Consider the following 21,494-nt stretch of genomic DNA (forward strand, 5'->3'; position numbering starts at 1 on the left):
TGAAGGGGAGTTTCCAATCTCCTTTGGTTCAAATCAGTAAATGCAGTTCTGAAAGGCAGTAAGCACTGAACAAGATTTTAATTATTTGTGGAAAAGTATCCATCTATTCATCTGATATCCACCCCTTTTCATCTCATACTCTCCCTTTGTCCATTTTTGTTTATGTCACTAGGTCTATTTGCTTTTCATGTCTTCTGCATCCTTCTGTTTTATCTGCAGTGCTACTCATCACTTCACACCACTGGTAGCTTCTAATTGCCAAATGTGCTACTTTTCTTGTTCCCATTACAGATTTTGCTTGTTAGGAAAAGACCAACTTCTCTGTCTGCCTCCCTGCTTGCTGTCTTTCCAGCTCTATAGTCCTAGAAAAGAGATGTGACCAGGATATGGGCTGGAATTACCTACAAGATTCCTCTGTCTAGTGGGAGAAACTGAGAGATAAGAGGAGACTTCCCCAGCAAAGAGGGAGCCTAGGCAGGAAATTATTAGGAGCAGTCTTGGGTCATAAGGAAAAAGGTTCTTGTTTGCAGTCACTGTCATCTTGGTTTCTAGTTTCACATGAGTGCACTAAAAGGTGGTAAAACATTAAGCTTTCATTATGTATGCAATTCATCAAACTTTGTCCCTTTTACTAGAATTGAAAAATAGTTTCATCCCCAGGAAACGCTTGTTCTTGGTTTGTGCAATAGATAACTTTCTTGACAAGGTGACTCTCATTTATTCCTCATACCATTTAAAGAAAAATCTTTAAATTCTTTCAATGTCAAATCTATTCAGTTAAAGACACATTACTCACAAAGAGTATAGACATTTCCATTACATGTTAATAAATGGTCTAACATTTTCTACATTGCGTTTCACAATGAGATAGTAACATCCCATTAAAATAATTTTCACGTACCTGTAGTCTTTGCTTCATTTTGCCTGGTGGATACCAAGAGGATATGGTAGCAACTGGCAAATGTGTAGCACTAATGAAATCTATTCATGTTTTGTTTTTTCCTTTGTTAAACAGAAGGATATATTATGCGCTGGAACATTGGCTCATTCTTTGAAGATCTACAGAACAATAAAAATGTAAGGAAAAACCTGACAGATTTTCTTATCCTGGACAGTATACTGTTCTGATAAGACAAATAGAGAAAAATGGATTTGGAGCTCTACAGGGACTAAAAATGTTTCCTGCACATAAAGGTCATGTCTTCTGCTTGACATAATAACTTTATGCTGTGAAAAACAAGAAAAATATAAGTAAAGTGCTGCTATTGTTATTCTATTGTGTTCAAAGAGGTTATTTTAAGAATGAATTTATCCATGTCCCCCAAACAGTGTTTCTACCTAATGCCACCTGCAGCCTATTTCGTGGAGGGATTATTATTTCACCGCTTTTAATCTTCAGAAAGCCACACTGATAAACCGACTCAGCTAGTAACTGTGGTAGCACACAGAACTGCCTGAAATGTGGTTATGTTGCTTTTCCCCCTCAGCAAATAAAGGAGGAGCTCTGCTGGAGGGCACACTCTACTAAAGTGGTTGACTTATTTCATGAAGAGGAGAAAAATGTGGTAGTGACAGCATCTATTGATGGTTCAGTCAGGTACGAAAATGACTAATATTTCTTATTGCTGTGGCCAATGAATTGAACTGTCTCCAAAGTTCCTGTTCTTGCTGGACTTGCGTATAACCCAGAACTTAAATAAAATATAACATTGGGTGCACTTTCTTTTCTCCACATGTAAGAGCTAATGTTTTTATGGAATGCTTCCACTTTTCCCAGGAAGTCACCCCTTTAATAAACTGCCATTTTTTTTTTTTCAGTGATGTGACTTTGAATGCATAGGTAACAAACCCACCATTTGGAAATGAGCTCCTGTTCTGATCCCATTTTAGCTTTCAATACTTGCTAAGTTAGCATGGGCCCTAAACATTTCATCTGGCAGAGTAAATCATTTCAGTCTCAAGCTGCTTTATAGAAAACTACACAGTTCCTTCTTGGCTACCAAGTAGATTTGAAGGGATATTTTTGTTTTTTGGAAATCAGTAACATTCAGGAAATTTTGCATCGACAGAGCTTCCTGCTATGGTGGCAGCATCTTACTGCAGGAGCAGTTCAGGATATTTGTGCCTTTACTCTTCTATTTATTAATTGTACAGCTGAGCTGTTTGTTTGGTTTTGATTTTTACAATATCCTTCTGAAGTTTTTTTACTCTCAGGTTACATTTTAACAGTCAACTTCAATCTCATTGACATTGTTTTATGACTAGCATACTGCATTCTAGAACAATTCTGTGGAACTTTATCAAATAGACAGATATTTTTTCACTTTTTTTTTCCCACTTCTAAAAGCATCCATTTTTCCTTTCTCTCCTTTGGCACTGCTTCTATTACATATGTAGGCTCTGGCATGCCACGAACGGATACTATCTTGGTTACTTTGGACAGCCCAGGAAGTTTGAATTATCAGAGATCAGTCAGCTGATTTTGCCTTGTGATGTTAATAAGTTTCCCACAATAATTAAAGAGGAAAGCAAGTATATGGAAAAGAAGAAGAAATCTGAATATCCTCTAATATTGGACAGGAAAAAGTAAGATCTCAAACATTTACATACGTATATGATTTGGGGAACAGTTCTGAAAATATTATACTTAACAAAGCCCCTGTCACCTCAGGGTCAGAAAAACATTAATATTTCCGATGAATTATTAAGCATAATCCTTTCTTGAAATGATTTTGCAAACTTTGGATAAATCTCTTAATTGTTATGGATTAGGTAATGATCAGGATTTGAATGTAGTAATAGTGATGGCTAGATAATTGCCGGAAATCTTAGCTTAATTACACTCTGCATGTTATGTACATTGTTTGGGTTAGGAGCCTGTTTCCCTTCCATTTCTACAAGCTGATATTTTTCTGATATTTTCCTCCAAAATTTTAATGAAAAAGCTTCAAGTTAGTAGTCTCAGTCCCAAAACAAATCTTTCTGTAAGACTAAATCCAGTTCAGTCTTTCACTTTAAAAATACTTTTAAAAAATTTCCTGGAGTGTTGTGGATACATACATGTATCTCAGACCATGACATTCTGCCCTGGCATAAATGTGATGTATTCAATAGCAGTGTTGGCTACTTCCTTTTCCATGTACAGTTCTTAAGTTATAAGTCAAGCTAGAGAGCCTTGGCCCTTTAGTTAAGGCTGTAGTAGCTATATTTCTAGCCCAGGAACTCTCTAGTTCACTAGTCAGAGGGTTGAGCAACATAAACATTAAAGGAGGAAGCTTCAGAGGCATGTGGCCTTTATTGACAAGGATAAGTAGTTCAAGTTTGGGAAAAATTACTTAATGGCTTATGAAGTCATGCATGTTTTAATGGTAATGTTTCATGTACCATGTTTCATGTAGCCTATTCATTTCTGGGCTGCCCTTTCACCAAAGCACTTTGAGACAATGGGAAGGCTCTTAGGTGCTTTACTGTTACCACATTAAGGGTGGTATCCCACTAACACTTATTATTACATAGAGTTCTTGCTAGTGTGAGTAGTTCCACTGAAGTCAGTTTATAAATCCTCCATAAAGATAACTGCCTGGCTATGTTTGAAGGACTGTGCCCTTCAGTCTTTTCAAATAAGCAGCAACTTGTTTGAAACCTCTGGAATCACACCTGCTATAATTAAAGCCAGCTAGCCTTAAAGAAACGTTGCTTAAATGATATGCCTGTGTCAAACTGTGAGTAATTTTTAAGGATCCTTCAAATATTTCAGTAAAGGAGAACTGTTAGCATACATTCAAAGCACGTTAATTGAACAGACTTGAAGCAAACAAGAAGCTTGTTTAACTGTACAGAAATGACAACTAGACAAAAAAAAGCCATACGCTGCGCAATAAAAAGTTTAAGATTTATCATTCAGTGTATTCTGTGTGCTGTCACCTCAGGGTAACTAGATTTCTCTCAATTAACTGTAATGGATAGCTAGCGTACCTTTGCTAGTCAATGATCATCCAAAAGCTTGTGTTACTTATGTATACTAGTCTTTGTCCTTTACAGGATGTATTATATTCTTTTGGGTCTACTTAGACCCAAAAGTCTTCATGATGCTACTACTGTTTCTTTATTGGATAGCTTCACTAGGATGATATTTTAGAATTTCAAATAACAAATTAAGTTATAAATACAATTAACAGATATTCTGCAAATGTTCATATACACGAAAGGGAATGAACCTAGCTGAATGGCATACATGCTCACAGTTTAAAGCAGTGGCTCAGATGACCTACTGAAAAATTTCAGCAGTGCTATGCAGAAAAATGGTCTGAATTTTTTGCCATAGTTTATAATTCCTTAGCTTGTTTGATTTGACATAATTTTTCTGATTATAAATGAAACTGTGTTAAGCTCCACCAATAGACTCTAGATCTTTTCTTCTTGTGATCACCTTTGGAAGCCAGGTATATGAGCAGAGGAAACCTTTGTTATGAAGGTGGCATAGAGGAACTGTAGTCAGAACTGATAGAAATGCTGAAGAGTCATTATTAGACAGTGAGCTAGCACTCAGTTGTAATAACTAGTGTTTCTTATGTTAACATATCCAGCCTCCTAAAGATAACAAGCCAGTATCTGGATTGATGAAGTGTTAGGGAAGCACTTCATGACACCTATGAAGCTCCTAATATAAATTATATTTTGAAGATGTGCGGAATAATTTATACTTTAAAATAATTTTATTTTGGAGCCAATTATGAGTGTATGTGTGTTCAATTTTGGATATTGTCATTTTGATGGCAGCATGATTCTTTTCTGTCTTCTTCTGTCTTGTGTGTACAGGTGGAAGTCACTGACCAGATCATCTTTAGTTTTAAAAAAGCCTGCACATGAAGATGTAGTTCAGGACTTCAAGTTTTTCAGAGCTTTGACTTCTCCAAAGGTAGCTAGTATATATGCATCAGTTCTATGCAACATATTAAGAAACAGCCATAATAATACTTGTCATTCATGGAAAAGCTAGAAGAAAAATGCATAAACAGAGGGATCACACAAACCTTCTCTTTGGTTTTTATTCTCTTTGTGTCACACTCCCAAATTCCATTTAGAAAGAAGCACACACTGATTCACTTGTTTGGCTTAACAGCATAAAAAAATCTAGAATTTTTACATGCACCAACAGAAATCCTAAATATCCTAGGTTTAGCTGATGGAAATGTGAAAATACTAGAACATGAGTGGATCCCTGGTTATGTGCAATAGTTCTTTCAGGGTTCCCATGAAATTGGACTTCAGGAGGTTCTGAGTCAGTTTGGATATCGCTACAAATGTTTTCTACAGCTCTAACTGAATAATGGTACAGCTCCTAAAGCTCTAACTGAATAATGGTGCAGCTCCTACTTCTTTACCTGGCTTAGCACTCAAAAGTCACAGGCTTAGATAAGGCTTCTTTTATGGAAGTTGTACAAGAAGAGGAAAAATAAAAAATACTAATCCTATGGCCACTTGCCAAAAAACTTCCCTTAATACCTTCCAGACCATTATTCCCAAAGGTTAGTGACCAACAGATAGTGATGGGAATGAATTAACATCCTCTCCCAAACTCTGTAGTACTGTGGGACTTCTTTGTACCCCAATATGTTATCCTAATGAGACCAGCTAAGGGCCAAACAGTCAGTAAAAGACATTAGTCCATGTGATGAGTTACTTCTCTCCAGGTGCTTTTGGTGAAATGATGGCAGGGTGAGTCAACCACACTTCCCTTTACTGTTTATTGCCCTGGCTTGCCAGCCACTTCTTCCTTTCTCTCTTATCCTCGCTTACGGGGATTCCAGTAAGATCAGCTCTCTCTTCATCTGGATGCTTGACTAGTTGTAGCTCAGGGCCCTGTGGATTATGCACTGCTAGGTAATGGTAGTCAAGCATGCAGTATTGAGGCATTCTGTCATTTCATTCCAAGGCAGCAACAGGTTGCCAAGCCCCCTTAAGACACAGCTACGCCAGACATGGATACTACATAGTCTTTTGAATTGCTTGTGTTTAAGCCACAGGGAAACGACTGGAGCCACTCTTGTGCCATAGCAGCATGTGCTACACAGTAAGGATAGTTGAACATTGATCCCCTGCTGTTCAACAGCTGTAGACACAGCGCTGCATAGTAAGAGAGGAGAGTGTTATTGGGAAAAATATGTTGCTGCTCTGTACAAAACACAAAATCTGTTGTTACTGTTGTAGTGTCAGTGCCTGAGTGTATTGTGAGAGAAGACAGTAGAGGCAGGCTCCACTCTACTTGCACGTTCAGACATATTAACAGTGGAGTCCCCTTCTGATTGGGCTGTTGATGAGAAAAAAGGATTGATTCACTTCCATTTGCCTTAAAGAGGAACAAATCAGTGGACTTTAGTTTGCAGTTCAGCCTAGATGTGTGCCATTCAGTGGCTGTGCAAATATCTGGAGTATCTCATTAATTCACTGTAATATAGTTGTCCTATCCTGCTGAAGCCAGCATGCTTAAAATTGACAGACAGGAACTGGAGCAGATTCATTGAGGAATGTTTTACATTGCTGAAGATGCAGTGTTTCTTAAACTGTTACTATTGCAGTACACTCAGCTGTGTATTTAGAAAGAATGTGAAAAAATGTACTTTACAATGTACTGTTTCAGACAAAATTTGTGTTTTCAAAATTGATGAAAACAAGAATTCTTTGCAGTACTTCATGCTTTAGGTGTATTTGTTTTTCTTTGCAGTACTTCATGCTTTAGGTGTATTTGTTTTTCTTGTGGTGAATCATAAATTGCCCTCCCAGGGTGAAAGCATTGCTATATCATCTAAGGACAGTTACCTTTCCTGCCCTGTCCATAAGGGCAGGTACCTATTACCTAGTTAAGTCTCAGAATTCATGTGAGAGTGGGTGAACTATCAAAGTATTTGAAGAATTTTCACAGCTTCAAGGCTTTCAACAGCTTACAGCAGAAATGTCTTTTTGTTTATCTATTTCTGTTCCTAACTGGCAGCTGAAGGGTTCCTGATTTGCATAACCCAAGAAAGTTACTGACTGCCCTGAGATGATGCTGTCATCTTGGAGAGAGTGCCTACTCCATTACCCTTGGCTAGACCTCCACTGTCCTCTAACAGCATGCATCCACCAAATCTGACAAGTTCCCGGAAAATGATTCCTGCACTGAGCTTATTCAAGGTGCTAATAGGTGACAGACCTAAACAAGTGTTTAAAACTAGATGTAAAGTAGGTGATAAAAATCGTTTTGCTGTTAACTACCTTGATTTTGTGTTCCTTGGAAAGCTGGAATTTTGCTAGTTGTGCATTTTCTATAGCAGAAGAATGATCCCCTCCTAATTTTTAAACAAAACTTTCCAGACAGTCTTTACATGATACCAAGGAAACCTGGGCATAAACCACAATCTCTCTACATAATAATGACGTACATTTCTTCAGGTAACATGAGTGCTATCGTACAGTTCAATAACAGAAGTAATATTTAACAGCATTTCTTAATTAATTTTTAGCTAGTAATGAACTGACTTTGTTTTTGTGTGGTCAGATCCTTAGACAACCTTTGCAAAGTTTCAAGTCTGGAAACAAAGAGGCTGGTGTGATATTTGGCTCTATTCCTATATATGAGGTAAGCACAAGTGTTTTCTTTTCTACCTTTTGCAGTGGCATTGATACAGCAAAAGCCATTAGCATAAATAAATGTTTAAAATCACGTACTTTGACTTTCTATTATTAACTCTCTGCTTCTCAATTTAATTTTTTGACATGGCTTGCATTACTACCTACTGAACTCCATTCCGCTTTTGGTGGTAGCTGGGAAGCCCAGTTGAAGAGAGTGTGTTGCCGAGTGAGTATTCCAATCCTTTACTTCTCCTGCTAAACTACACGTCATTAACTTTGTACTCAGACTTTTTTCTTGTAGCCAGTCCAAAGACTATTGATTCTTATCTGCACAAAGCTTTGGCTACTGTAAGTTAATATCATTTATGGGTGGTATTGTTACGATTTACTGTGAGCTGTCTAGCTAAGATTTTAGGTTCCTCCTGTGGAGAGAGATCAGCACATCCACAGCTTAGTGTATTCCACCTTTTATAGGATGGAAAGAATCATGCCTTGCAGAGGTTCTGATATCTCTCTATAGAGAGAATCTAGACAGTTAGCTTGATGAGATGCTGTTTGATGATTAGGATGAGATTCCTAACTTTTAGATTTTGAAGTTAGGTGGGATGAATAGGGTACTATGCATTCAAATGTGACTCAGTGCTTGTGTATATGACTCAATGCTTGTGTAAGCAGCATTAGAAGCAGAGTATCTATCTCATTCATAATAACCCAATGAAGGAAAACTCAGGAGCTAGTATATCCTGTTAGTGTTCAAATAATTGGCACATATGATATTCTTCTGCTGCCCATTAATGTGCCTTGGAAATCTATGTTTTGTTTCTCCAAGAAGAAGAAAATAAAATGCAGGGGTCTTGTGCCTAGACAAATTGGGAGCAACTAAACTGAAGCCAATGGTATCTTACAGTAAGATGAGATCAGACTTTATTCTTTTCTATGGGCTGCATACCTGACAAGCAATTGTCTGTACTGTTACAAAACTATCAAAGTGGCCTATACACTTGAATTATTATCTCTTGAAATGTCACAATTTATTTTTTCAAGGTTATCAATGGAACGAAGCTGAAAGGTCCAGTCCCACTGAATGGAAAATGGAGCCAGCACTCAGTGGAGAATAGCGTCAAGATAAGTAAACATAGTATCTATCTTCAGGCAAGTGGATTAGCAGTTTCCTCATGTCAAAATTTTTCCTAATTTTTTTATCTTATATTTAAATCCATTTCATTAGTAAGTAGAACATTCAGAAATCGAGTATTTACCTCCATTCCAGTCATTCATGGAGAAAAAAATCTAATAATGCTAGTGTATGGTTATAACGAAAGATATTCACACAACAGCTCATCTCACTGCATTTTTTTGATGTTTAACGAGAAAGAAAAGCATCTTGCTACTATTAACTACTTACAGATTCAGGGATATAAACCTGCAAAAATGCTTGTGTTGCTAGCCATACAGATTTCTCTGAAGAATAAGAAATGTTATTCCAGAGCTACTGCTCTAACCTTTCTCTCATGTTTCTGGAGCTTTGGTGTTTTTGGATAGGCAAAGATTTGGGATGGGATGTTCCACAGATAGTACACGCATGCCACAGTATCCTAGACAAATGTCGTCTTCCAGAAAACATTTAGATTTCTTTACTAATCATGCTTGACAGGCTACCACTTTAAATAACTTGGAAACTTGGGAAAATTGTGTTTTGGACATTAAATGTGGAGAGTGCTGCCAGGATAATCTGTCCTCTGTCCCCATATTTGTGGGAGTGCACAGAGCATCAGCAAGTGGCATCTTTTAACAAAGTGCAGTGTGCATTTTCTACCCAGTGGAGACAAAGAAGGAAGCCTAACCAGTCTAGGTGCTGGAGAAACTGCAGGAAGGGGTAGTTCTGCATGACACACTATAAATATATATACTTGGTGACTTCCGAAAGCCAGTTACCTGCAGGAAGACAGTTTCTGAAACTTCAGGAGAGAAATCCCCCAGAATTTTTGGCTATCTTTTCTGGCTACCTTGGCATGCATTTTTATTCCAAATGGGAAATTACTATTAAAGGTTTTAGATCAAAAGGAATTCTACAGATGAAAGCTTATAGGCCAAGGACCAACACATGTTGATCTGCAAGTTTTTGGTAGAGAGGTATGCTTTGATCCACTGAAGCCAGAAAAAAGTTTTCCATGACACAGCTGGTGCCAGAAACCATATCTGCTAGCATGTTTGTGAAATTTGAATCAATATATTTGAGAATGTATCTGGAGTACTGTATCCAGTTTTAAGCTCCCCATTACAAGACTTCATATATTCACTTCATATACTGAAATGAGTCCAGTAGAGGGCTGTCAAGATTGTCAGGGGGCTGGAGCACATGACATATGAGAAGCGTCTGAGAGAACTGAGTCTGTGCGCTGTTAAGAAGAGAAGGGTAAGGGGAGATTTTACTGCTGTGTATAACTACCTGAAGGTAGGAAGACAAAGACAGAGCCAGACCTTCTCAGAGGTGCACAGTGACAGGACAAGAGGCAACAGACACGAATTCCAAATAGATACAAGAAAATTCCAAATAGATACAAGGAATTTTTTTTTTTTTTTACCGTGACAGTGCTCAAATACTGGAACAGGTCACCCAAAGAGGTTGTGGAATCTCCATCCTTGAAGGTGTTCAAGAGTCAACTGGTTGCAGCTGTGAGCAATCTGATCTAATCAGGCCCGTTTTGAGCAGGGGGAGGACTACATGACCTCTAGAGGTCCCTTTCAACCTAAATCATTCTATGATTCTGTGTTGAAATACAGACTGATATTTTATTAACATCATAGAATAAAGGCTTGTGCATGTAAATTACAACAGAAAATTGAGCTGAATTTGTCTCATACTGGAATATATTTGTTTTATATAGTAGAAGTGTAATGCAATAAGTTACCAGAAGAAAATGTGACTTGTTTCTTCCTAAATAAGCAAAGGATGGAAAAAGTTTTAAAATCTTTTCTGTGTTATCTTCTCTAATGCTTTGTTCCTAAGAAGGAAATACCTATGGTGAGCAGTGTGGCATTCACTTAGCAGTTAGTTATGTTAGTATAAGTTATTTTTTGTAACTAAATCTTGTGTTCTGTTTTACAGCAATCACATTTGTTTAAGAGAAGAATCACAAGAAGGCACCAGCAACAAATGTGGTCCCATTCTGCACTTTGGCTACTTCTTTGTGCCATGTGAAGTCCTACAAGTGTCTGCAGTTATAATCAAAATAAACTCTGATGTCAAGGAAAATTAGATGTACTGAAAGTAATAGTCACAAGCATTCAGGCAGGTGCTATTTCTGCTCTGAACTGCTCTATTTTGAGAACTTCAACAATATCATGTTAATTCACACACCAGTTCTTTTAGTATCTTGAATATCTATTACTTTCCATTCCAAGGATGCAGGAGACATTCATTAGACTTCACAGTCAGCATAGACTAACATCCAGGGAATGTTTGCTTCTAGCAAGTCCATTAAACCTAGAAAGCAGTTCCACAGAAAAGGGTCTGAGGGTCCTTGTGGACAAGTTGAACATAAGCCCTTGCAGCAAAGAAGGCCAGCTGCATCCTGGGCTGTATTAGTAAGAGCATAGCTCACAGATCCAGGGAAATGATTCTTACCCTCTATTTGGCACTCGTAAGACTGCACATGGAGTGCTGTGTTCAATTTTGGGTTCCCCAGTACAAGAAGGATATTGACATATTGGACAGAGTACAACGGAGGGCCACCAAGATGGTCAGAGGACTCGGGAACATGATGCACAAGGTGAGGCTGAGAGAACTGGGCCTGTTCAGCGTGGAGAAGAGAAGGCTAAGGGGAGACCTCACTGCTGTCTACAACTACCTGAAAGTAGGAGGATACAAAGAAGACGGAGCTAGACTTTTCTTGGAGATGTGATAGGACAAGAGGTAGCAGACACAAGTTGGAACATGGAATATTATGATTAGATATTAAGCTTTTTTTTTTTTTGCTTTTTTTTTTTTTTTTTACCATGAGGGTGCCTAGAGTGATTGTGGAATCTCTGTGTTTGAAGGTGTCCAAGACTCAACCGGACACAGGCATGAGCAACTGAATCCTATTAGACCTGTTTTGAGAAGGGCATTGGACTGGGTGATTTCTAGAGGTCCTTTCCAAGCCAAATTATGAACCTGTGATACTCAGTCACTTAGGAGAAGCCTCAGGCCTGCCGTGATACTAGGGCTGCCTGTGCAATGCTTGGTGAGACTTTATGCCTCAGTATAATAGTTACAAATTCCAGCACACTGAGCAAGAAGACACTCAGACTACCAATGAGAAACGCTATGAGGACCAGGCTATTGAAACCTATGTCCTTTTAGGAGATGGGCATCTTGGAGTCACATGATTGAATTCCTTTCTAGAGCTGAGGCTGGTATGTACACCTTTCTCAAAGACCTCTGCTTTATTTTTACTATAGCCTTGTTGTTTAGGAGCTTTGCTTGGAGAGAAGACATTATTTTCCACCCTGTGTTCAAAGAGGTGTTTAAATATTCTGTATTAGTTATTCATTTGGACTTTTGAAATGTCTGAAGAAACTAAACAATTTGAAAAGAACAGCCGGAGGGTCTAGAGACACTCAGAAGACAAGTATAAACATGGAAACAAAGCCAAATAGAACAGGTACCTCTCTTTAAATTACACTTGTTCCATGGTTGAAACTGGTTGAAGTTATTTCTGTGGTTTGCAAACCATTTTACAGGCTGCTTGTTAAAACCTTAGGAGTATTTGCCTTAAATAGTCTTTGCATCACAATGATGTTTTATAAGGACAAGAACGTTCCTCTTAAATTGTCTTCATGTTATCAGACCTTTTCATTAAGCAAAACTATCATTTAGTTATGGTAGATGTGTTTCAAATATACACAGTCAATACAGCACTCCGGAGCCATACGGACAATACCAAACTGGTAGGAGTGGTCAATACATTGATGGTAGGGCAGTCATTCAGATCTAAAAAAGACTGGAGATATTGGGCCAACAGGGGCCAATACAGTTTCCTGAAAATCGGGTGGGATAACCCCATGCAACATTTCAGGCTGGGAGCCAAATGGATGAAGAGCAGCTTTGCAGAAAATGACATGGGGTTCCTTGCAGACAACAACTGGAACATGAGCCAGCAGTGCACCTTTGCAGTGATGAAGACTAACCACATACTGGGCTGTATTTCAAAATTTCAGGTGTATTTCGACTATGACCAGCATGTCAAAGGACATGATTATTCCCCTCTATTTGGCATTTGTGAGAGTGCACCTGGAATGTGGTGTCCAGTTCTGAGCTTCCTAATATAAAAAAGACACTGACATACTGAAGGAGGTCCAGCAGAGAGTCATCAGGATGATTAGGAAGCTGGGCACACGTGACATGTAAGAGTCTGAGAAAATTTTAGCTCTTACTGCTATCTACAACTACATAGTGGGAAGTTATAGAGAAGACGGAGCCAGACTCTTCTTAGCAGTACGCAATGAAATGAGTAGAGGGCAACAAGCACAACTGAGATCAGACATTAGGAAGAATATTTTCACCATAACAGTGGTCTAACATTAGAAGAGGTTGTCCAGAGATTCTATACTTGCCTCCTTGGAGATAATGCAAAACTCAACTGAATATGATCCAGAGCAACTTTATCTAACTTTGAAATTGGACTGAACTTCAAAGTTGACTCTGCTCTAAGCTCAGGTTGGACCAGGTGACCTCCAGATAATCCTTCCAAACCTAAATTATTCTATGATTTATGATTAGTGTATGATAAAAGGGCCATCCCTCATTAGTAAATGTGAAGGATTTCTGTGACCAGATCTCAGTAAGGGAAACGATAAACAATGTGAAAAACCTGGTTTCCTGCAAATTCCATTGTTACAGGGTTTCTCTGCACTTAGCTATCAGTTTCAATTTTTGATTTGCTCTGTGGCTTCAAGCACAGTGTATATAAGTTATTAGATAAAGGTTCCCCAAATGGACATAAATTTTGATGATATGTCTTTAGTCCTAGATATCTTTATATTGTGTCTGAGCTTTTTCTAATGTTTTTTCTGGTGAGCGAGTGAATCTCACTACTGGAAGCAGTTTGTAAAAGCAAAACCGTATCAGTACTACAGGTTTTCCCTCAGGTGCAATGTATCCAGGTCTTTCCAAACTGAATTACCCTCCTAATGGTCTCTTTTCTCGTTTAATTTGCTCTTCTAGGTTGAATGCTTTTACCTACATGAGTCACATTCTATTAGACTCCTATTCTTGGTTATGTTTTCTTCCTTGGCAGATGAATTACAAATGACAAATACTGTTTCTGAACAGAGTAATCTTCCTTTACTGACATTTCCAGCCTGATCAGTTCTACCACCATACATTCTTTTCCCTGTAAAGCTAACTGACACACTATTAGGGGTTGTATAAAACCTAAACAATGTGTTTTCAGCCCACAAAAGTCTCAGTATTGGGTATCCTGGTGTGACAAGTCACAAATTATTTTTTCCCAGTTGTGTGTTCTAGTCTGCAAACTGGTTTTATCGAGCATATACATTTTTCTGCATTAAATATGTATTTGAAAAACAACTGATAAGTTATTTATTTATTCTGCCACCAATCAGCACTGTTTGTAAGTTGAGCCATCACACCTGGATTTGAGAATGAAGTGAATAAAAAGCTCCAGGCATCACTCCACCTACATAGAGGTCCACTGCTCAGGAAAAAAATGAAGGGCTTTTTTCTGCAGGAGGTGGAGTATACTGCCAGGAAGTGTCCTCCTTAAATAAAATGATGAACTCTGCAACGATGAGAGGAGAGATAGGAGGTCACTCAGAAGACATCTGAGATCTTTAGAGAATGCCAATGCAGAGGAGGAAGGACAGCCCAGCAAAGGAGCTACTGCAGTCAACCCAAGAGAAGGAGCAACAATCTTCTGGGAATAACTTTTCCCACAATGTATCTCTCTCAGCACAGTACACTGTCTTCATAGTCAGACAGACTATAATTGCTTTTTCTGTTGGCTAATCATATACATTGTTCTTTGAAACAAATCATTTGCTCAGAGTCTGTCGTTTTTGTATTCATCCAGACTTCCCTCAGAGCAAGCCTGTCAGATACTAGTGACAGAGACAGTCTGATTGTTCAGGTGGGGACAGACTGGCTTAAGTACTGGAAAAAAGACTTCCAAAAGCAGAAAAGGTAGCCTGACAAGAAAATGTATGAGGTGGTGAAATCTTGGTCTTTTCAGATTCTTTTTTCCTGTTGCCACAGTTGCTTTCTCTAACAGCTGCCTACACCTTTAACTAGACTTGAGCAAAGCATGTACAGTGGATCTAGGAAAGTTAGGTTGCTTACCTTTCTCCAGCTTGGGGATGAGAGAGCTTCTTACACCTCCGAGATGTTGTTTTGGAGGATGTCACAGCAGGAGGATGAGGAAATGAGAGTGATAGTGCTGGATGACTAATAGAGGAATAGCCTTATAAAGCCAGCTGTGGGTGCCAGAGTGAGGATCTGCCTCAGCCCTGAGTCACTGAGAATGTAAAGGCAGGTCTGAGGCTGCGAAGAGGCTCCCCTGAAGGAGCCACAGGGGTTCCTTACCAAAGCGCTAGAGGGAGATGCAAATGCAAATTTTCTGTTCCTGGCCCAGTAGCTCTTCAGTTGAATCCTCAGAAGATGCTATACATCTGCGGTCTTCTTTAGAGATACTACTAAGGACAGACAGTAACATGAGGTAAATTCCTTTGAATGACAACCTTGTTGCACACTTCTCCCACCAAGAATGAGCAAATGCCAGCCTGGAATAGACCAGGGCCTGATTCCTGAGCCTTTCCAAGTGACCAAATCAGCTTTAAGGGATACAGATGTAAACTGATGCTTGCATCACTGCTGTACTGGTTCTGTGGATAAAGAAGCTTGTCAGTATTGAAGATAACAAGCATGCTGCTTCCAAAAACACTAAAAAAAAAAATCTTTCTTACAAATTACAAATTATATATATATAAGAAATTGAAACATGATTGGGCTCTGGTTCCTTTTCAAGGACGACTTTTATGACTTTTATGACTGTAGCCTTTTTAGCTCTTTCCGTCGCAGTAGGTATCTTTTTTAAAGTGTCTGCCTCAGAACTCAATTTTATACTCACAATCTCATGGAAGTTAGATACAAAACAGAGCGTTAATATGCCCTTCTGGTTTTGCTTGTTAGTTCCTTGCTTATGCTTTCAAAGAGCATGTCCATCCTCCTAGCTAGAAGAGTACATGCTGAGCTCATGTTCAGTTGTCTATCATGATTTCCCAACTCCTTCCTGGTATTTCAGCATTCCAGGACAGTGGCCCACTCTCTGACATGACATGACACAGATTGGAGAAGACATATCCTATCACCCTTCATCTGACTAAAGGTATAAGTCATTTCTCAAGTGCATCACTTTAGTACATAGAACAATCCATGTAACTAGTGCAATTAGTACCTACTATTCTGGGGGCAAAAGTCCAGTATCTTTTTTCTAAAGTGTTTTTTTTTTTTCCTAAACAATTGATAATGAACAGTGTTTGATATGCTGGCCTTCTTAGAAAGACTGCCTTCTGATGAGCAGAATATGGAATGACTTGCAATGTTTTATCTGTTTTTAATTGATTTGTTATAGGCCTATGTTGGATTTTTGGATAATGATACGTTTTTAGCATAGTATCCTGTGGAAGTATGTTAAATAGTATGATCAACCAACCTTATTAAAACCAAAATCAAGTTTGTCTGACAAACCAAGTGGCAGCAGATAAACCATAATCTGTTAACTATTTACTATTTGTGTCCTCTTCATGCTTCCCATGATTTACCAGTAGCATATGAAAGCTAATACTCCTGCAATTCCCTGAGTCCTGTTTTCCTTTGAAAGACAGCCACATCAGCTTTCTTCCAGTTATCTGAAACTTACCTAGTCCTCAAAGATTCATTACAAATGAACAGTCCAGGTTCAGAGAGCCCCTACAAACAATCCATGCATGATGTTTTATAATTGTGTAAGGGTTTCTCTTTAGCGTTGTCCCTACTTATAATTGGAACAAAAGTATTTAAGTCTGGCTGTAAGATGCAGCTATCTCATCCCACTTCTTTCCAGTTTACTAAATACTTCTTTACAACTGACCAGTTAGTCATTCTTCTCTTTTATACAACCAGTACCACTGCCAGGACTTCATAAGTCTTACTTTCCGAGTTACACTGTTTTCAGTCTTGCTAGCAGTTGGCTTTGGCTTTCCTTGTTAATTGCGTGTATTTCTCAAGAGCTGATTTGTACTCATTTCTGTTCATGTCATCTTATTTTGCACTGTGCAGAATGGTCCATCCCTAAAGTAATACACTTCCCTGTAACAAATTAAGTGTTTAATCCTATGCTGAATGTAGTCAGTGCACAAGCTCTCAGGAGGGAACCATGCTGTAAGCAGAACTGTTAAAAAAACATGACTTGTATGTTCTAACTTTAGCAGCCTCCCATGCAGTTACTACTCCACTGCTGTGCTATTTAGTTGGAAAAAAAATACAGTGCAATGTAATGCTCTCAGACTTTTTTCTCATAATTCATTAAATTAACAAAACCTGAAGTAATTCAGATTGCATGTCATTGCTCAGCATTACTGCTTCCGTGAAGAGCTCCAAATCCTAGTGCTTTTTAAACACCAAATGAAAACTTTTCCCAGTCCCAAACATTTACACAGTGATATTACCCAACTGTCTGTTTTTTTCAAGTGTCACAGGAAAAGCAGAGACAGTCCATTTCTGTGAGCAGATAATTTACTAATGCACTGCAATGCACAGAATTATTTAGGACAAGCATAGTTGTTTATTGTATCCTACAAAACAGAGGATGCTACTGGAAAGAAATTGAGAACAGAAAAGCGTATCAGACAAGCGATATTTCCAGAGATGCCCACTCATCTTCAGGCAGTCTTTTCACTGTTGGATCTAGTACAAAGTTGTTTGTTAACTGGTTTGTTGGTACTAGTTGTGGATTTTCTCTGTTGATGTCCCTCTGTTCCTTTGCAGGTTAGCTTCATCCTTTAGTATCCATGACTGATTGCAGGTTTAAGTATTCCAGCTGTATCAATTCTTCTGTTGTTCCAGATCATTACTGTATTATGGAAAGCAACCTCAATAAAGACAGCCTCTTTCAGCATGGCAGAAGCTCGTGGCTGTACTGGTTGCAGTAGTTGGTTTGCCAGAACTTCATTACAGCCCTTGCTAGTGCTTTACAAAATTTGGGACGTTCTTCAGCTGCCCTCACCCACTGCGGTAATTCAATCTGAATGGCATCAATGGTGCCAGAAGTACGGGAGCCAAAAGTCTTTGTGATGTATCCACCACTATAATAGCTACCATTGTTTGGACTAGGATTGGATGGAGAAGGCACACAAATGTAACTGTTATTTTGTTCTTCGATGTATCTACCCAAACTTCTGTTCCCTGTGAGCAAAGCCTCAAAAGACACATTGACTAGCTGACTGGCCAGATGGCTAATAGAGGAAGATGATGCAGAAAAGACCCCCAAGTTGAGGGAAGTTTTTGAAAGTGTGTAACCTAGTTCTATCCATTGTTCAGGGTGTGCTTGTCCGTGGATATCCAGAATCAAGCCCCCTGTCATCTGTGATTTTGCAGTGCTCAAAAATCCCATGTACTCTTCCCAGGCCTGTTCTGCTTGGGGAATTCCAAAAGATGCTTCTTCCTTTTCCCTGTTTGCATCCATCTTGAATCTTTGGAGATGGTTTACAATGATATGTGGAAAAAAGCCGTCAGTAATTTGGCTGATTTCTTCAGCAAGGGCCTGAGCCACCTCTATGGTATACCTGTCTTGGTTGGTAAGCACCTTGCACTTCTTAAAATTTTGAATGCTTCCAGGAGGGCAGTCATGAGAGAAAATACAAGAGGATGTCTTTGCATCCCAACAGCCAGCATCTCGATCAAGGATGTCTTCGGGTTCCATTGACCCACCATGTGGGACAGAAAGAATCAGGTTCATGTTGCCCACTTGATATTCTGTAAAATGATTTTGACCAAAAATAACTTCCTTGGTGTCAGTGGGTTTCAAAGGCAAATATAAAATGTAAAGGAGGAACAGATACATTTTGTTTTCTACTTTCCACTGGAGGACTCAGCAATATGCAATATATCAGTACCTACACAAAAGCAAAAGACAGATTTTTAGAGGATTTACGGCTGTGAACATAGGAGAGAGTGTTCAGCTGCTGCTGAACAGTTATTGATTAACCTATTTTAATTTAACGCCATGTAGTGCAAAGAAGAAAAGTACTTACATGAGAAGCAAAAATGAACAGGGCACTTAGTGAAGCTAGACAGAGCTAATGCAGTGTTTTCAAAAGAGAGGATTTTCCCAGAATAGCAGGGGAAGGAAAATTGTAGGTTACTGGGCTTCCTTCCTTCCCCCAAAAAGCACAAAGACTATTTGATCATCCTGTATGGTCCCAGAGACTCACTAGATCTTCAAAAAATATTTAAAATAAATCTTTTCCCACCAAAGCTTCTCTTTCTTCACCTCTGAATTTTCAAGAAAATTGTAACAAAATTTGATAGAACATCTGCATCTCATTAAACTGCATGAAATATTTTTCCATTATCTATACGGCTACAGAAACTAGAAGCCATGTCAGCTCAGACCATCACTGAGTTTGTCTAAAACAAGCAGACTGGTAAAAATTGGGTGCTATCAAGTTCTACCTCTTGCTAGCTCCAGACTGTATTCATTTGATAGCATCATAGATAGGTACCAGTGAAAGGATTAAGGAGTGAATCTCCATTCTCTTCAGTTTTTCAAGTTTCCATTCTCTTCAAGAGAGCTAAGATTTTTTTAAGCCTTCACTAACTCTTCCATTTTTTGCAAAGCTGCAGTTCAGCAAGATGTTTGCAGTGCTTTCTGGTTTGAAGGCATTAAATCCCTAGAAAAATCAGAGCCTTGGGTGTCAGTGTGTTGGATGGATGTAAAACGAATGACTAAAGTCACGGGAGAGCAAATTAAAAAAGGACCTTGGATACTTTTCACTTCCATGAGTTAAAAAATGCCTCAGCTAACATAGGCCAGTTAAGGAGTACGTGAATAGGTGCAGATAAGGCATGCTGTGCTGTTGTCTCTCCCCTCCTTATCGTTCCATCACCTGCAGAAACGCAGAAGATAAGAGGGGCAGACAAGGGAGAGAGTAAGAAAGCTGCAGATCTGCAAAAATCTGCCCACATCCCCTGGCCTGAGAGCATGCATCCCAGCAGCCAGTAATACTGAGAAGAGAAGCGCTGAAGTTCGCGTAACCTCCTGCTCCCCTGTCGGTCTTTGCCCGCTAACCTGTTTGGGGCTGCCTTCCACAATTCTATAACATATCTGTCTTCAATCTAAAGGAGCAGTAACCAGCAAAGGAGGTATTCTATCCTCTGTCCTAGCAATGCTGCCACAAAGACAGCCCAAAGTATGGTTTCTCTCTACTCCCTGCTGCAGCCTCTATACAGTCTCCTACAACCAGTGCAGCTCCTGGCAGGGCAAGGTACCGTATGGAAACTGCTTCTTCACACATAATTGTCTCCTGCATGACAAGAGACAAATTACTTTATCCTAGCTTGTTTACTGCATCAATTGTCCATCTGCATAAACAAAGTCAGCACTTCTGTACTTATTGGTATGCATGCTACTCACAAAATATCAACAAAACTCTACTATTCTGGTTTTCAAAGAAAATGAAAGTATGAATGAGAGAAATGGAGTCCTACAGAAGCTGATTTTCCTCACACCAGCCAGCACAATGAGTGCCATGCACTGTTGATCAATTGTCTAGTCTAAGAAAAGGAGAGGACAATTTCACCCAATCAATGCAGCAAAAAATTCTTTCCCCTCTGTGAGGCCAGGCATCAACATCCTGCTGGATTTTAAAGACAACCTCCTCTACCCATTGGGCTGGTCCACACTGAGGAGCCTGTACATGAAAAGCAAGCATCTATCCTTCTCTCGTTTTTGTGGTCTGAAAGTCCATTGAAAGTCTGTGGACTGGAATCAGGTCCCTGGGAATCTGAACTGCAGTCTTCCCACGGGTCATGATCAACAGCTCTTTCACGTTTTTCAGAAGGATCTTCACTCCTTTTATATCCCTGTTACTTGAGCTTTAGGTTTAAAACAATCTTTTATCCAAGTCCTCACATAGTCCATGCTTCCCTAGGCTAACCTAAAATACAGGCCTTCACCTACTAGCTCACCACATTACCAGAAGTGTTGACACAAAGGAGTATTTTCAAACGCTATTCAAAATCCCTTTTGTCAGAGAGTACGGACTGCACAGGAAAAGTGACACAGGCTACCTGTGTAATTTAGGAACAACTTACCTCAGGTACAGTGAGGCCCAGCAGCACATTAAATAAATCAACAGCAACAACTCACAGGTGCTGTTCACCTGCCTCAGAAGGACTTAGGTTTCCTTTGCCTCAGGCCTCCAGCTTAAATATGATGACACAGCTGTTTCTTTCCCACTGCCTGCCAAAATGTTTATTGTCATATGTGGCAGTTTGCTTGATTTTGCAATTTCTCGTTAATGATTAAATCAAGCTGTTAAAACTGCTAGATCATCTTTAGAAGATATTTGGAGATGGAGCTGTGTATAACTCCCAAACTGAGAGAATGTCATCTAGGCACAACTCAGGCTCTGGTGAGGGTTGGAGAGCCCAAAAGAACCTGATGACACCAGACTGGTTTATAGAATTCTCTGGACAACATACAGGGGATGCAGAATAAAAAAATCCTAATCCCAGTAATAAAGGCTAGAAAGCTATTCTGGATCTCATCCCAGCAAAACACACACCTTCCCAAGGGATTTGAACTCCAAGGAGTTGTGTTTTCCCTAAACAGAAAACCACC

The 21,494-nt window shown here is 39.2% G+C and overlaps 1 protein-coding gene and 1 long non-coding RNA gene across 2 annotated transcripts in view; one reads left to right on the forward strand and one right to left on the reverse strand.

The window, feature by feature from the left end:
* The window catches only part of WDR64 (WD repeat domain 64), a 102,709-nt gene extending 85,415 nt beyond the window's left edge, over nucleotides 1–17,294 (forward strand). Inside the window, exons 22-29 of the mRNA XM_026102538.2 lie at nucleotides 1,016–1,077; nucleotides 1,488–1,597; nucleotides 2,398–2,586; nucleotides 4,819–4,918; nucleotides 7,538–7,618; nucleotides 7,804–7,837; nucleotides 8,656–8,763; nucleotides 10,721–17,294. Coding sequence (XP_025958323.2) covers nucleotides 1,016–1,077; nucleotides 1,488–1,597; nucleotides 2,398–2,586; nucleotides 4,819–4,918; nucleotides 7,538–7,618; nucleotides 7,804–7,837; nucleotides 8,656–8,729 — 650 coding nt within the window. The 3' untranslated portion in view covers nucleotides 8,730–8,763; nucleotides 10,721–17,294. The remainder of the gene's footprint in view (nucleotides 1–1,015; nucleotides 1,078–1,487; nucleotides 1,598–2,397; nucleotides 2,587–4,818; nucleotides 4,919–7,537; nucleotides 7,619–7,803; nucleotides 7,838–8,655; nucleotides 8,764–10,720) is intronic.
* Nucleotides 17,295–17,412: 118 nt separating this feature from the next.
* On the reverse strand, nucleotides 17,413–21,083 carry LOC112984591 (uncharacterized). Its single transcript, XR_010388481.1, has 2 exons — nucleotides 20,966–21,083; nucleotides 17,413–18,765 (listed from the first exon to the last, which is right to left on the reverse strand). It is a non-coding gene; the product is annotated as an uncharacterized LOC112984591 (long non-coding RNA).
* Nucleotides 21,084–21,494: the final 411 nt, after the last annotated feature.

This window comes from Dromaius novaehollandiae, chromosome 3 (genome assembly GCF_036370855.1).
Source record: "Dromaius novaehollandiae isolate bDroNov1 chromosome 3, bDroNov1.hap1, whole genome shotgun sequence".
NCBI lineage: Eukaryota > Metazoa > Chordata > Aves > Casuariiformes > Dromaiidae > Dromaius > Dromaius novaehollandiae.